The following is a 14,965-nucleotide window of genomic DNA, read 5'->3' on the forward strand; positions in this document are numbered from 1 at the left end:
TCCCTTACATACTTCTTGAGCCTCTAGAGGGCGCATTTCTTATCCAAACATATCAAAACCAGATAGGAAAGCTAAAAGTCGAGCGGAGCCGACTATATAATACACTACCGAGTCAACATACATACTACTTTGAAACCTATTGAAAAACTGAATAGAAAATTGTAAGATTTTTTTTCGATAGGGCTTAAATGTTCGCTACCACAGACTTTAAGGGCCATATCGGATGAAAAATATATCAGATATATATCTAAATCTAGACCAACTTTAATGAAATATAACACACGTGCTAGGTCGTTAAATCTCTCACGCTAAATGTTATAAAGTTTGAACCAAAATTGTGGCGACTACAGCCTTGACAGGTCATATCGGATGAAAGATATATATGACAGCTATATCTATAACTGATCCGATTTTGATTTGAAATTTTGCACACACTTAAGACGTCACACGAAACATCTTGTGCTGAATTTTGTAAGGATCGGACCAATATTGTGGATACTAAAGTCTTAAATGCCATATCGGATGAAAGATATATATGGCAGCTATATCTAAAACAGATCCGATTTTGATGAAATTTTGCACATATAATGGGACGACAGAAAAACCACTTCATGTCAAATTTGGTAAAGATCGGACCAAAATAGGTCAAATCGGATGTAAGATATAGATGGCAGCTATATCTAAATCTGATCCGAATCTAATGAAATTTTGCACACACATTAAGACGTCACACGAAACATCTTGTGCTGAATTTTGTAAGGATCGGACCAATATTGTGGATACTAAAGTCTTAAAAGCCATATCGGATGAAAGATATATATGGCAGCTATATCTAAATCTGATCCGATTTCGATGAAGTTTTGTACATATATTTTGTCATCACAAAAACCACTTTGTGTCAAATTTGGTAAAGCTTGAATCAAAATTGAGGTTTCTACAGCCTTAATAGGTCAAATCGGATGAAAGGTATATATGGCAGCTATATCTAAATCTGATCCGAATCTGATGAAATTTTGCACACATTTTTGGACGTAAAAAAAACACTTTGTGCCAAACTTTGTAAGGATCGAACCAAATTGTGTGAAAGGGCACATCGGATGAAAGATATATATGGGAGCTATATCTAAATCTGAACCGATTTTTTTTTTCAAAATCAATAGCGTTCGTCCTGGGACAAAAAAAGAGACTTATGCAACATTTTGTGAAAGTCGGAGAACAAATGCAACCTGTATCTTGATTACAAGACAGACAGACTGATAGACGGTCAGACAGACAGACGGATAGACAGACAGACAGGCGGACATACCTAAATCGAACCAGGAAGTGATTCTAATCGGTATACTTATCGATGGGTCTAGCTCTTCTCCTTCTTAGCGCTGCAAACAAATGGGCAAAGTTATAATACCCTGTACCACAGTGGTGGTGTAGGGTATAAATATGCGAATTTTTTGTCATGACCTCCCATTACTATTTTTTTAAGTTTCTGCCTATAAAGAGAAACCGTCCAAAGAATTTTTTGCCCATGCCAACCATGGTGGAGAGTATATAAGATTCGGCCAGGGCGAACTAATTTTTAACAGCTTTTTTTTAATTTTTTTAAAAATTTAAAATTTTTTAAAAAATATTAGTTTTTGATTTTTTTTTTACAAATATTGTATATTTAAAATGTTAACTAAGGTTATTATTTAAAAAATGGCTAGATTTAAAATTTTCTAAGAACAATCTTTAATTTGTAAAAAAGTTTTAAATTTTTGTTAAAATTTTTTCTTTACATGTTTCAAGTTTTTGCCTGTTAGGGCGAAGATCATTAAATTTTACAATTTTTGTTTTGTTTCTCTTTCGAGACGAGCTCAATGGTCGCAGATGCAAATGGAAAAGGAAAGCCAAAGATAGCAACACTCACCAACCACTATGGGAAGCGTTTCGTCTTTGGTTAGAAGACTTTTCAAACATATTAAGTGTGATGGCTTCAAGGGCCTTGCGTTGGTATGTTGTATTTGAATCGTATTAATAGCGAAAACTCATCTATGATACAATTACCACAGTAACCACGCTCGACAACCCTGTCTATTAGCTGTAATTTTTCCAATGCATGTGTTTTTGTGTAATGACAGACATTCTTGCTGTGACAAATTACACTTCTTCCGTACTACACATGATTTTGTGCATCTATTGGAAGTTGTATTGTTGGCTCCGAACGCTAAGACAACGGCAATGGCTCTCGCTGTTGCTCCATGTGCTCAGGTTCGAATCCCGGCCGGGCTCCACCGAACCCTTCATTTTTGCCTGTTATGGCGAAGATTATTAAATTTTACAATTTTTGTTTGTTTCTCTTTCGAGACGAGCTCAATGAACGGAGATGCAAATGGAAAAAAAGCTAGATAGAAACATATATTAAAAATTTTTGCATAAATTAAAAATTTTTTTACAAAAATTAAAAATTTTTACGAAAACTAAAAATTTTTACAAAAATTAAAAATTTTGACAAAAATTAAAAATTTTGACAAAAATTAAAAATTTTGACAAAAATTAAAAATTTTGACAAAAATTAAAAATTTTTAAAAATTTAAAATTTTTTACAAAAATTAGAAATTTTTGCTGATTAATATTTGTTTTGTGTTCAAATGGAAATTTTGCCCATGAACAGTCCACTTAGGAACAGGCGCAAACTTCTCACCTCTCAACGAGTGCAGTCCGATTCAAGTTTAAGCTCAATGATAAGGGGGCTCCTTTTTATAGCAGAGTCCGAACGACGTGCCACAGTGCGACACCTCTTTGGAGAGGGGATTAATATTTTGGATATATAAAATTTTTTAAAAATGAAATTTGAGTCTCATATTGTCGTGATTGGTCTAAATGTATGTTTGGTAGGTTTAAGGGTGGGGTGGCCCCCCTAGATACCCCATCCAAAATTTGGATACAAAATTTTTATTTTTAGGGTAATATATGAGAGCACACAAAATTTCACTTAAATCGCACCACCCATCTCCGAGACCTAGCGTTTCTGAGAATTAGCGGACCCTCCCCCTTCAGTTATCAAAAAATGTAGCACCCTATTTTCACCACGGGATTAATTTTTGTATATATAAAATTTTTTAAAAATGAAATTTTTAAAATATGTCGTTATTTTTCGAAAATTTGAATTTTTTTACAGAAAAAAATTTTACGGAAACTAAAAATTGTTCACTTTTTGAAATTTTTTTTTAATTATATAACATTTATATTTTTATTTAATTTTGTTTTTTTGTGAAAATAATAAATAAGCTAACTTTTTTTTTTTAAATTAATTTTCTCGAAATTCTCAAAGGTCTTGAAAATTATTTTTCGTGAAGTCAGCCTACACCTCAAAGCAACAACTTTCTAACCAGTTTTATATAAAAAAAAATAAAAAACCAAAATATGTGAAAAAAATGAATTTGTATCTATTTATTAGCAGTACAATATGATATGAGAAATGAAAAGTGATTTCATTCTTATCGGTTGCATATATAAATAACTCTACTAACTATTCAAAAAACAAAAACATAAAACTTTATCATAACTTCTAATACAAAACGAACTGAAGAATTTTCTTTTGTGTTTTTTTTGTTGTTGTTGTTGTTGTTTTTTATGCATTTTCTTTGCATATAAACATATCGTTATCGTCATCGTCATCGAAGTCATCGTTGATTTTGAATTTCGCTATAATACAAACGCCATTGGAAACGGATCGCAGGCAGCCTATTTGGTTCGATATTAAATCCATTTGTTTTTCTTCGATATGGAAGAGCGGAGTCTGCGACCCCACATAAGGTTGTATCATACAATTGTGCCCTGCAGGTGTTGCGGCGATTGCATAGCGCCAGATCCTGGCGACTGATCCTGGGGCACTTGCAGCGGGCTATTGGAATTCGAACTGGCAGCCAAGTCAGCTGTGTTGATGTTGAGCGTGGACCCACCACCGCCACCGCCCAATGTTGAGGGATTAATGCCACCGCCCTGGCCGCTGGGCACCACACAGGGCACTCCCAAAATCGGTGTGGGCTCCTCCGGTGGGGTGACCTGCAATGATATGCGATTCTTTTGTGGAATAAAATAAAATGAGAGATAGAGAGAGAGAGAGAGAGGAGTGTGAGTGTTGTTGTTGTGAATGTTAATGGGTTATCAATCAATGAATGCTGGATGCCCTGAAAATTTATGAAAGTAGCCGGGGGTACGCCCCACATGCCTGATAAACTTACCTCCAAGCCAATGCTGCCATTCAGGGCTATTTTTATGGGATTGGTGTGATTGGTGGCCTGCATCAAGGTGGTAAAGTGACTGATGCCAATTTCCTCCAACGATGATTTTCTGCGGCCTGTATTGATGCCCACATTGGGCAGACCCTGACGCAGCGAGGATGAACGACGAAGTAAAATATCATTATCAATCTAGAAGAGGGAAGAAGGGGAGACATGGTCCAAACCCAAAAATAAAGACACTGAAGGTTCATTCATTTAGCTTGTGGCAAAAACATTGACTGACTGAACATAACCAAAACTCAAAATGAATAAAACACAAAAAAAAAAAAACTCCCAAAAACACTTTTTTACACAAATTTACAAAACTTGAAAAACAAAAATCGAATTTAAAAATTTCCATTATCAAAAAGGCAAAACATCAATATTTTTAAGTGGTGGTTGGTGGTGGTGGTGGTCTTGGTGGTGGCAGTGGTTGTAGTGGTGATTTGGTGAGCAGATCCATCAACTTTTGATGATCTACAGGCACTCTTATGTCCTCTCTATCTCTCTCCCCTTAACTATGGTGTGAAGTTCTCCAATTTGCCAACGCCTGGTTACAGGTGATGCCCAATTTACACATACACCCACACACGCACACCTATGCCAAGGTGTGGAGGTTTGTTGGTGGTGCTGGTGCTGTTGGTGGTGGTTGTGATGGTGATCGTGATGCTAGTGATGATGCTATTACGAGTGGCTTTTCAAGTTTGTCAACAAAGCAAATGCTGTTCGGCACTAGCGTTTGCAGAAAACTCTCAAAAGGATCATAACTTAAGTCAAAGATACAGCAATGGTAGGTAAATACATAGGTGTGGTAGGTCTAGGAAGTTTTGTTTTTTTTTTTTTTTCACAGGACACAGTCACATAGAATGGTGCAGCCAATTATTGCGTATGTCTGTGTGTTCATTGTGGAGAGCTTGGTGTAGACAATACACAAAACACAAAAAATAACGGGGGCTAATGATTGGGCATTATTTTACAGAGTGAAATAAGGAGATAATAATTCTTGGAAATGAAATAAATTAAAAAAAAAAGAAAATTTCAAAACCGATTTTCTCCAATGTGACATTTAAACTTAAAACCATCATCTTTTAATTATCTGTAAGTTTCCTGCTACTTAAAATTTAATAAAATTTTATGAATTTTTATACCCCCCACCATAGGATGGGGGTATACTAATCTAGCCATTCTGTTTGTAACACCTCGAAATATTCGTCTAAGACCCCTTAAAGTATAAATATTCTTGATCGTCTCGAGGTTCTGAATCGATCTAGCCATGCCCTTCCGTCCGTCTGTCGAAATCACGATAGTGGTCGAAGGCGAAAAGCCAGCCGCTTGAAATTTTGCACAAAGACTTCTCATTGATGTAGGCCGTTGAGGATTGCAAATGGGCCATATCGGTTCAGATGTAGACATAGCTTCCATATAAACGAATCTTCCGATTTGACTTTTTGAGCCCCTGGAAGCCACATCTTTTGCAACAATTGTGCCAAGTACGGCCCAGATCGGTCTAAACCTGATATAGCTCCCATATAAACCGATCTCCCAATTTGACTTCTTAAGCCCTTACTATCCGCCTGAAACTTTGTATATGGTGTTCCGTTATGACTTCCAACAACTGTGCCAAGTGCGGTATTAATCGGTTTATAACCTGATACAGCTCCCATATAAACCGATCTCCCGATTTGACTTCTTGAGCTTTTACAAGCCGCAATTTTTGTGCGATTTGGCTGAAATTTTGCATGTAGTGTTCTGTTGAAACTTTCAACATCTGTGCTGAGTGCGGTCCGAATCGGTGTATAACCTGATATAGTTCTCATATAAACCGATCGCTCCATTTAACTTCTTGAGTCCCTGGAAGCCGTAGTTTTTGTCCTATTTGGCTGAAACTTTGCCTGTGTTCTTCCGTTATGATTTTCAACAACTGTGCCAAGTACGGTCCAAATCGGTCTATAACCTGATATAGCCCCCATATAAATCGATCTCCCGATTTGACTTCTTGAGCTTTTACAAGTCGCAATTTTTGTGCGATTTGGCTGAAATTTTGAATGTAGTATTCTGTTAAAACTTTCAACAACTGTGCATGGTGCCGTTCGAATCGGTCTATAACCTGATATAGCTCCCATATAAACCGATCGCTCCGTTTGACTTCTTGAGCCCCTGGAAGCAGTAATTTTTGTTCGATTTGGCTGAAACTTTGCGTGTGGTGTTCTGTTAAAACTTTCAACAACTGTGGTGGGTTGCGGTCCGAATCGGTCTATAACCTGATATAGCTCCCATATAAACCGATTACCCGATTTGCCTTCATGAGCCCTTGGAAGCAGTATTTTTTGTTCGATTTGGCTGAAACTTTGCATGTGGTGTTCCGTTATGACCTTCAACAACTGTGCCAAGTACAGTCTGAATCGGTCTATAACCTGATGTAGCTCCCATAGAAGCCGATCTCCCGATATTACTTCTTGAGTCCTTACAAGCCGCAATTTTCATCTGATTTGGCTGAAATTTTGCAAATGGTGTTCCGTTATGATTTCCAACAACTGTACCAAATACGATTCAATTCAGTCTGTAACCGGATATGGCTCCCATGTAAACCGGGCTCTAGATCATCTTTGATCGGTTCCTAGAAGTTTTAATTTTTGCTGGCTTGACAGAAGTTTGGAATGCAGAATGCCCTTCAACTAAATTTATTTTGTATACATTTTTAGCAGAATCCATGGTGGTGGGTTCCCAAGATTCGGCCCGGCCGAACTTAGGACGCTTTAACCTGTTCATATTCTGCATCAGTTTGTTCTACACGTTCCGATCTTTAGGGTCTACACTTTTTGTTTAACAGAAGTGTATGCGAAAAATGTTTGGGAAGGACAAGGGTTTATTATAAATGTAGGCTTCCTAGCGTTTCGAAAATCAACGTCGTTGAAGGCATTGCGAAATTGGTTTCGTAGGAAATAATAATCATCTCTCTTCGATTGTGTATGGTTAGTTTGAGTGGTTAGCTCACATTTATGGTGAGTTCACACGGAGCCCAGTTTTGGGCCCTTGCGATACACCAGTAAGAGCAAATGTAGGATAAGGAAGAAAGAACATGCTAGTATCTAAATAACACTTAGAGACTATAGATGGGAAGTAAAGAAGAGGTTAGGGAGCCTATGGATATGCTGGTCTGTAATAGCCTTAATGTCCTCTCCGTATGGATGCCATGCGGAGTGTGTGTAACCCTGCGTTCACACACACAGAAGTCTACTTGGAGGATCTTATTATGACCCCTATCGAAATCACCCCGTCATATCGATGTATTCGTGGGGACTACTTAGATATATGTTTGCAAGATCGCCAAGATGGAAAGCTTTTGCCTTCTGACCCGAACAATCATCTCATCTTCATAAGGAAAATGAACTGCCGTAAGGAATATCGCGTAGCTTATATGAAAAGCATTGTTGGTTGGTCCTTTTTGTTTGATGGAGTTCAGCGAGAGTTCAGACATTCCGTTCCTAAGCTAATTCTTATTGGAAATGCTGTTGGCAAGTAATTTGAGCTCCATATTCATGCAAATTTACTCACGATTGTTCCTTTGAGGAATAGAGGCCAAACATCTCACATAACGATGAGTGTTGTCCGATTAAAGATTCGGCACGGCCGAACATAACAATTTTTTACTTGTTTTATCTAACTTCAACTTGCATGCTGAGTATGACTCCAACTCGGTCCATGACCTGCTATATCTCTCATATAAATCGGTCTTCTGATTTGACTTCTTGAGCATCTAGAGGGAGCTATTAATCCGATTTGGAATTTTGCAAGTGGTATTTTGTTATGACTCCCAACAACAGTGCTTAGTATAGTCCCATTCGGTCTATAATCCGATATAGCTCTCATATCAACCGATCGCACGATTTGAATTCTTCAACCGCTAGATGGCGCAAAATCCATAACCAGACGCGTGGTATTTTGGTACGACTTGCAACAACATTGTTAAGTATGGTCCCTATACCGATAGTGCTAACATATAAAGCGATTTCCTGATTTTACTTCACCGTGGAGCAGAGGTTTGCATGTCCACCTATGCCACTGAACGCGTGGATTCAAATCCCGGCGTGAACATCAGAAAAATTTTTAGCGATGGTTATCCGCAAGAGGGCGGAGGTCACCGTGGAGCAGAGGTTTGCATGTCCACCTATGCCACTGAACGCGTGGATTCAAATCCCGCCGTGAACATCAGAAAATTTTTCAGCGGTGGTTATCCCCTTACAAATGCTGGCTACATTTGTGAGGTATCCTGCCATGTTAAAACTTCTCTACCAAGTGGTGTCGCTATGCGGCACTCCGTTCGGAATCGGCATAAAAAAGGAGGGTCCTCATCATTGAACTTAAACTTTAATCGGACTGCACTCTTTTATATGAGAGAAGTATCTCCTGCCACTTAGTGGAATGTTCAAGGGAAATTTAGTAGTTTAGTATCCGCTAGAGGGCGCATTTTTTTCCGATTTGTTACGACTTCGAATAAAAAAAGGAGGCCCCTTATCATCGAGCTTAAACTTTAATCGGACTGCACTCTTTTATATGAGAGAAGTATCTCCTGCCACTTAGTGGAATGTTCAAGAGAAATTTAGTAGTTTAGTATCCGCTAGAGGGCGCAGATTTTTTTTCCGATTTGGCTTAAATTTTGCACTTGGTGTTTTGTTAGGACTTCGAATTATGCTGAAATTTGGCACGTAGTGTTTTGTTTCGACTTTCAGAATACAAGCCAAGTATGATCCAAATCATTCTATAGTCTGATATAGCTCCCATATAAACCAATTTGACTTCCTGGGCATCTAGAAGAGTTTTGTTACGACTTGCAAGATCCATGCAAGGTATGATCCAAGTCTGTCAATGACTTGATGTAGCTCTCATATAGACCGCTTTCACGTTTTGACTTTTTTAGCCCATAAAGGGTACAATTTTTTTCGATTTGGCTGAAAATTTGCGGTCTTTTGGTGATTTGTTATGTCTTTGGAAAAAACGGTGTTAAATATGATCGAAGTCGGTCTATGGCCTGATGTAGCTGCCATACAGATCGTTCCTCTGATTTGATTTCTTCAGCCTCTAGAGGGCGCAACTATAATCCGATTTGCATATGGTGTTCGTTATTACTGCAAACAATAGTGCATGGCCTATGAATGGTCCAATTCGATCTGATATATCTCTCGTGTAAACCGAGCTACCGATTTGATTTCTTTATCCTCTAGAGGGCGCAACAATTATGAACTAAATTGCAATTGAACTTTTGCATGCGGTGTTTCGTTAAGACTGCCAATAATAGTGTCAAGTATGGAGGCCACCGTAGCGCAGGGGTTAGCATGTGCGCTTATGATACTGAACACTTGGGTTCGAGTCCTGGCGAGAATATCAAACTGTTCAGCGGTGGTTTTTCCCTTCTAATGTTGGCGACATTTGTGAGGTACTATGCCATGAAAAAAAATTCTCCCCAAAGAAGTGTTGCACTACGGCACGCACCGTTCGGACTCGGCTATAGAAAGCGGGTCCCTTACCATTGAGCTTAAACATGAATCGGACAGCACTCATTGATATGTGAGAAGTTTGTGTCTGTGTCTTAATGGAATATTTATGGGTAAATTTGTATGTGTAGCCGCTAGAGGCTAATTTTTTTATCCGAATGGCTAAAAATATGAACGTGGTGTTTTGTTACGATTTCGTACTAGCTGAAATTTTGCACGTAGTGTTTTGTTTTGAATATGATCCAAATCGGTCTACAGTATGTTATAGCTCTCATATAAACCGATTTGACTTTCTGAGCCTCAAGAGGGCGTAATTGTCATCTGATTTGGCTGAAAATTTGTGCGTGGTGTTTTGTTACGACTTCCAACAACCATGGTAGCAAGATCCAAAACGGTCTATATTCTGATATAACTTTCACTTAAGGCAATTTCCCGACTAACGTCTAACGCCTCTAGAGGGAGCAATGATTATCTAATTTCGTTGGAATTTTGAACGTGGTGTTTCATTATGTCCAAATCGGTCTACAGTGTGTTATAGCTCCCATATAAACCGATTTGACTTCCGGAGCCACAAGAGGGCTGGATTATCATCCGATTTGGCAGAAAATTGCGCGTAATGCTTTGTTACAACCATGGTAGCAAGATTCAAAATTGTCCATAATATGATATAACTTCCACATAAGACCATTTCCCGAATTGGCGTCTTAAACCTCTAGAGGGCGCAATGATTATTTAATTTCGTTGGAATTTTGACCGTGGTGTTTCGTTATGACTTGCAACAACATCATTCCGATATAGACCAAAATCCAGACAGGACTTCTTCAGCCGCTAGAGGGCGCAATCATGATCCGATGTCCATTTGATCCAAATTAGTCCATATATCGATATAACTCCCATATTAGCCCATCTCCCGATTTGATTTCTTCAGACTTTAGAGGGTGCAATTACTATCCGATTTAACTTTTATTGAGATTCCATTGCAAGATATTGTCCGGCTTTAGACCATTGTTCAATGCTTTCTATTCAAAGAATAGTATAGCAAAAAAACATTTAAAAAGTCAGCAAAAATTGTGTTGTTGTTAGAAGCATTTGATTGATTTCCTTTAAGGATTCAACCAAGAAAAATCATCAGATTTAACTTAAATTTTGCACATAGTGTGTTTTCACCACTTTTAACAATCATGGTAAATAAGATCCAAACAGTTTTTTAATTTGATATAACATCTATATAAGCAGATCTACCGATTTGAGTTTAAACCTCTAGAGGGCGCAATTGACTGATCTTCCGACCTCTCGATTTGACTATTTCAGACGCTAGAGGTCGCAATTATTATCCGACTTGGCTGAAATTTTGCAATTGGTGTTCTGCTAAGACTTCCAACAATAGTGCCAAGTATGGCCCAAAATGGGCTATAACCTGAAAGAGTCTCCCATAGACTGATCTCCCGATTTGACTTTTTGAGCCACTAGAGGGCGCACTTATTATTCTGTTTGACTAAAATTTAGCAAGCGGCATTTGATTATAACTTCTAGCCCTGAAAGTTCTAATCATATACGATGTTCTTGGAGAATCCAAGGGAAAAATCTATACTGACTTTAGGATGTTGTGGCCTCTACCCAGCTTCCCCCATGCTAGAATATTATTTAATGGTTCTTGTATTCTCCTGCTAATCCCAGTTAATCAAATCAAAACACAAAATAAAAATGCAAAAAATAGAGTTAATTTTTTTAAATAGCGCAACATAAATTTCGATCTAAAATTTTTTAACAATAAATAAATTAATGTTACAACGAATTTTGGTGGTTAATACACTTAGGCATAGGAAAAGAAAAAACACAACAGAACAAAAACAACAACACTTATTACTTGTCTTATGCATGGTTTGTAGTGAAATTTGAACACGTTTTGGTAATTGTCTTTTCTCAAGAGTGACAAGAGGTGAAGGAGAGAACACAGGAAGTGAGAAAAACAAAATTCCAAATCAAATAATCGGTAGACACAGATTGTTGGAAAGGAGAAAAAACTAAGAAGAAAAAGTAGGTAACACAAAAGCCAACAAAAAAACGAAACGGAAATAATAAAGTGTTGAGGAATTTTAACTATAGCCAACCCGTAATGAGTTACTCCGTCCGCGCTGTGAGCCAACAACCGTAGGACTGTCGGGTAGAGAAAGAGAATTGGATTTAATTTGTTGTATGGGCGGCGTGCAGCGTGGCGAAGCATACCCGGCCAATGTCTGGACACTTTGCATTTGCATGGGATTGAGGCCAGCCATGCCCATGCCCGAACCGCGTCTCGAACCGGCGCCAGTGTTGCCGCCCACACCCACCGGACCGACATTGGAGCCGCAGGCAGCGCCCATATTGATGTTCGAACAAAATGATATGTTTGATTTGCGTCGTGAGTTATGACGTTCAAAGGTTTTCTGTGCTGAGAAGGGTGAAGGACGTACTAAATATCTGTAAGAAAAAAGAGAAGAGAAAAATATGACATTTAATCAAGGTAACTTGTAGGAAAGAGAAGAGGCTGGATAAAAGACAAATTAAGGTATAGCCTCATCAGAAATGAGAAACACATAGGATAGAAAAATTGAGTTAAAACCCAGCAGGCCATGTCGTTAAAACTTCTTAAACGAAGGGTGTTTGACCATGTTAAGTCGTTGAAGACATATAGCCCATACAAATCGTTGATGACATTTTCATGTCATCATTACATCATGAATGACATTTTAAGCGACATTGTAAACGAACATGTCACCACTTTTCATGGCAATTCTAATGAAAGATCTGTTAAGATGTCCTCTAGACAGCGACCGATTTTCGAAGAAAAAAATTTTTTCAATTTCCCAATAAAAAACAAAAAAAAAAATTGTGCTGACTTGTTCATGGACACGGTTAGGGAGTTCGTCGACAATCAAATTGTACAACGGCCAACCTGTAAGACACATCAGCAGATATGCCATATTGCTGACAAGATTCAAATTGTCTTAAAGAAATCTTCGAAAAGCGGACTCTCTCTGGTCATGATGGCATGTTTGTTCATAATGTCACTTAAAATGTCATGCATGATTTGCGCGACAACTAAAGGGTGATTTTTTTGAGGTTAGGATTTTCATGCATTAGTATTTGACAAATCACGTGGGATTTCAGACATGGTGTCAAAGAGAAAGATGCTCAGTATGCTTTGACATTTCATCATGAATAGACTTACTAACGAGCAACGCTTGCAAATCATTGAATTTTATTACCAAAATCAGTGATCGGTTCGAAATGTGTTAAAATTTTGACAAATTTTGTTCAGCGATGAGGCTCATTTCTGGTTGAATGGCTACGTAAATAAGCAAAATTGCCGCATTTGGAGTGAAGAGCAACCAGAAGCCGTTCAAGAACTGCCCATGCATCCCGAAAAATGCACTGTTTGGTGTGGTTTGTACGCTGGTGGAATCATTGGACCGTATTTTTTCAAAGATGCTGTTGGACGCAACGTTACGGTGAATGAACACATTTCGAACCGAACACTGATTTTGGTAATAAAATTCAATGATTTGCAAGCGTTGCTCGTTAGTAAGTCTATTCATGATGAAATGTCAAAGCATACTGAGCATCTTTCTCTTTGACACCATGTCTGAAATCCCACGTGATCTGTCAAATACTAATGCATGAAAATCCTAACCTCAAAAAATCACCCTTTATATGAAAATTTCATCAACGATTTGTGGTCATGCATCCTTATATTAAGAAGTCTTAACGCCGCGGCCTGTGGTGAGCTCACAAACACATTTGCACAGTATTTCCAAGCTCATGGGTTTGCTGTTAGTACCCAGCAGTCCAAACGTCTATCATGACATTGTCTTCATGGACTTCTTTAAGAAAAGACAGGTCTGTTAAGATGTCCTCTAGGTAGCGACCGATTTTCGAAGAAAAAAAAATTTTTAATTTTCCAATAAAAAAAAAAATTGTGCTGACTTGTTCATGGACACGGTTAGGGAATTTGTCGACAATCAAATTGTAAAACGGACAACCTGTAAGACACCTCAGCAGATATGCCTTATCGGTGACAAGATTCAAATTGTCTTAAAGAAATCTTCGAAAAACGGACCCTTTCTCGAGAACATCGTGACACACCTGTCACTTGAATTGTCATGATAACTTGTTCGTTCAAAATGTCACTTAAAATGTCATGCATGATTTTCGCTACAACTATATCAAAATTTTATCAACGATTTGTATGGGCTGTCAGTTATATGTCTTCAACAATTTAACATGGTCATGCATCCTTCTTTTAAGTCGTCGTGATGACGCTGCCTGCTGGGTCTATACCAATGGTGAGCTCACTCGCATGTGCACAGTATTTCTAAGCAAACGAGCTTACAGTACCCAGCAGTCCAAACGTCTATAATGACATTGTCTTCAAAGACTTCTTTTAGACAATTTAAATTTTGTCACTGATATGGCATATCTACTAACGTGTCTTAAAGACCACCGTGACCACGAACAAGCCAGCACAATTTTTTTTATTGACAAATTTAAAATATTTGTTTTTTTTTTCTTCAAAAAACGGACGCTCTCTAAAGGTCATCGTAACAGACCTATCACTTGTATTCTCATGAATCATGATGACATGTTCGTTCACAATGTCACTTAAAATGTCATGCATGATTTTGGCGACAACTACAATGTATGAAAATGTCATCAAAGATTTGTATGGACTGCCGGTCAAAAGTATTCAACGTTTTAATATGGTCATGCACCCTTCATTGAAGACGACTTAAAGACGCGGCCTGCTGGGTGTTTATGCCCACATATGTTACATGCTACAGCCATTACGGCTCTATACACTCAGTTGTCAAAGTCTTTTCTATAGAATACTTACATTACATCGCCTTCTTCTAATTTAAGATCACAGCTCGGATTGATTATCACATACGAGAGATGGTTGCGCTTTTCGCTCACATCATCATAATCAATGGTGGGTAAATTCAATGATTCCATGCGACTGCGCACCAAGTTGGCGATTTCCGCTCTTTCGATTTGCTGGGCATGATTATCGCGTGCCTCATCGGCCAAATTAATGGAGTACTGAAAAAACATAGACGACTGCTCTACGATTAGTTTTTCATTGTCAGGAAATTCGTATAGACTGGGAACCCGCTAAGCCCAAATACCCCCTGTACATGTGTGAGAGGAGGAGCATATAGGCTGGGATTCTTCATC

At 38.2% G+C, this 14,965-nt stretch overlaps 1 protein-coding gene across 4 annotated transcripts in view; it reads right to left on the bottom strand.

Moving 5' to 3' along the window:
- Positions 1-3,379: 3,379 nt before the first annotated feature.
- Positions 3,380-14,965, bottom strand: part of LOC106086502 (potassium channel subfamily T member 1) — a 692,064-nt gene continuing 680,478 nt past the window's right edge. Inside the window, exons 24-28 of one of the 4 annotated variants that reach the window (XM_059370099.1) lie at positions 14,625-14,830; positions 11,978-12,211; positions 11,863-11,908; positions 4,221-4,409; positions 3,380-4,059 (exon numbers count right to left, since the gene is read on the bottom strand). In XM_059370099.1, coding sequence (XP_059226082.1) covers positions 3,799-4,059; positions 4,221-4,409; positions 11,863-11,908; positions 11,978-12,211; positions 14,625-14,830 — 936 coding nt within the window. In that variant the 3' untranslated portion in view covers positions 3,380-3,798. Of the gene's footprint in view, positions 4,060-4,220; positions 4,410-11,862; positions 12,212-14,624; positions 14,849-14,965 lie in introns of all 4 variants that reach the window. The other 3 variants (XM_059370101.1, XM_059370100.1, XM_059370098.1) reach the window with 3 other exon arrangements.

The sequence above is a fragment of the Stomoxys calcitrans genome, chromosome 5, assembly GCF_963082655.1.
Source record: "Stomoxys calcitrans chromosome 5, idStoCalc2.1, whole genome shotgun sequence".
Classification (NCBI taxonomy): Eukaryota; Metazoa; Arthropoda; class Insecta; order Diptera; family Muscidae; genus Stomoxys; species Stomoxys calcitrans.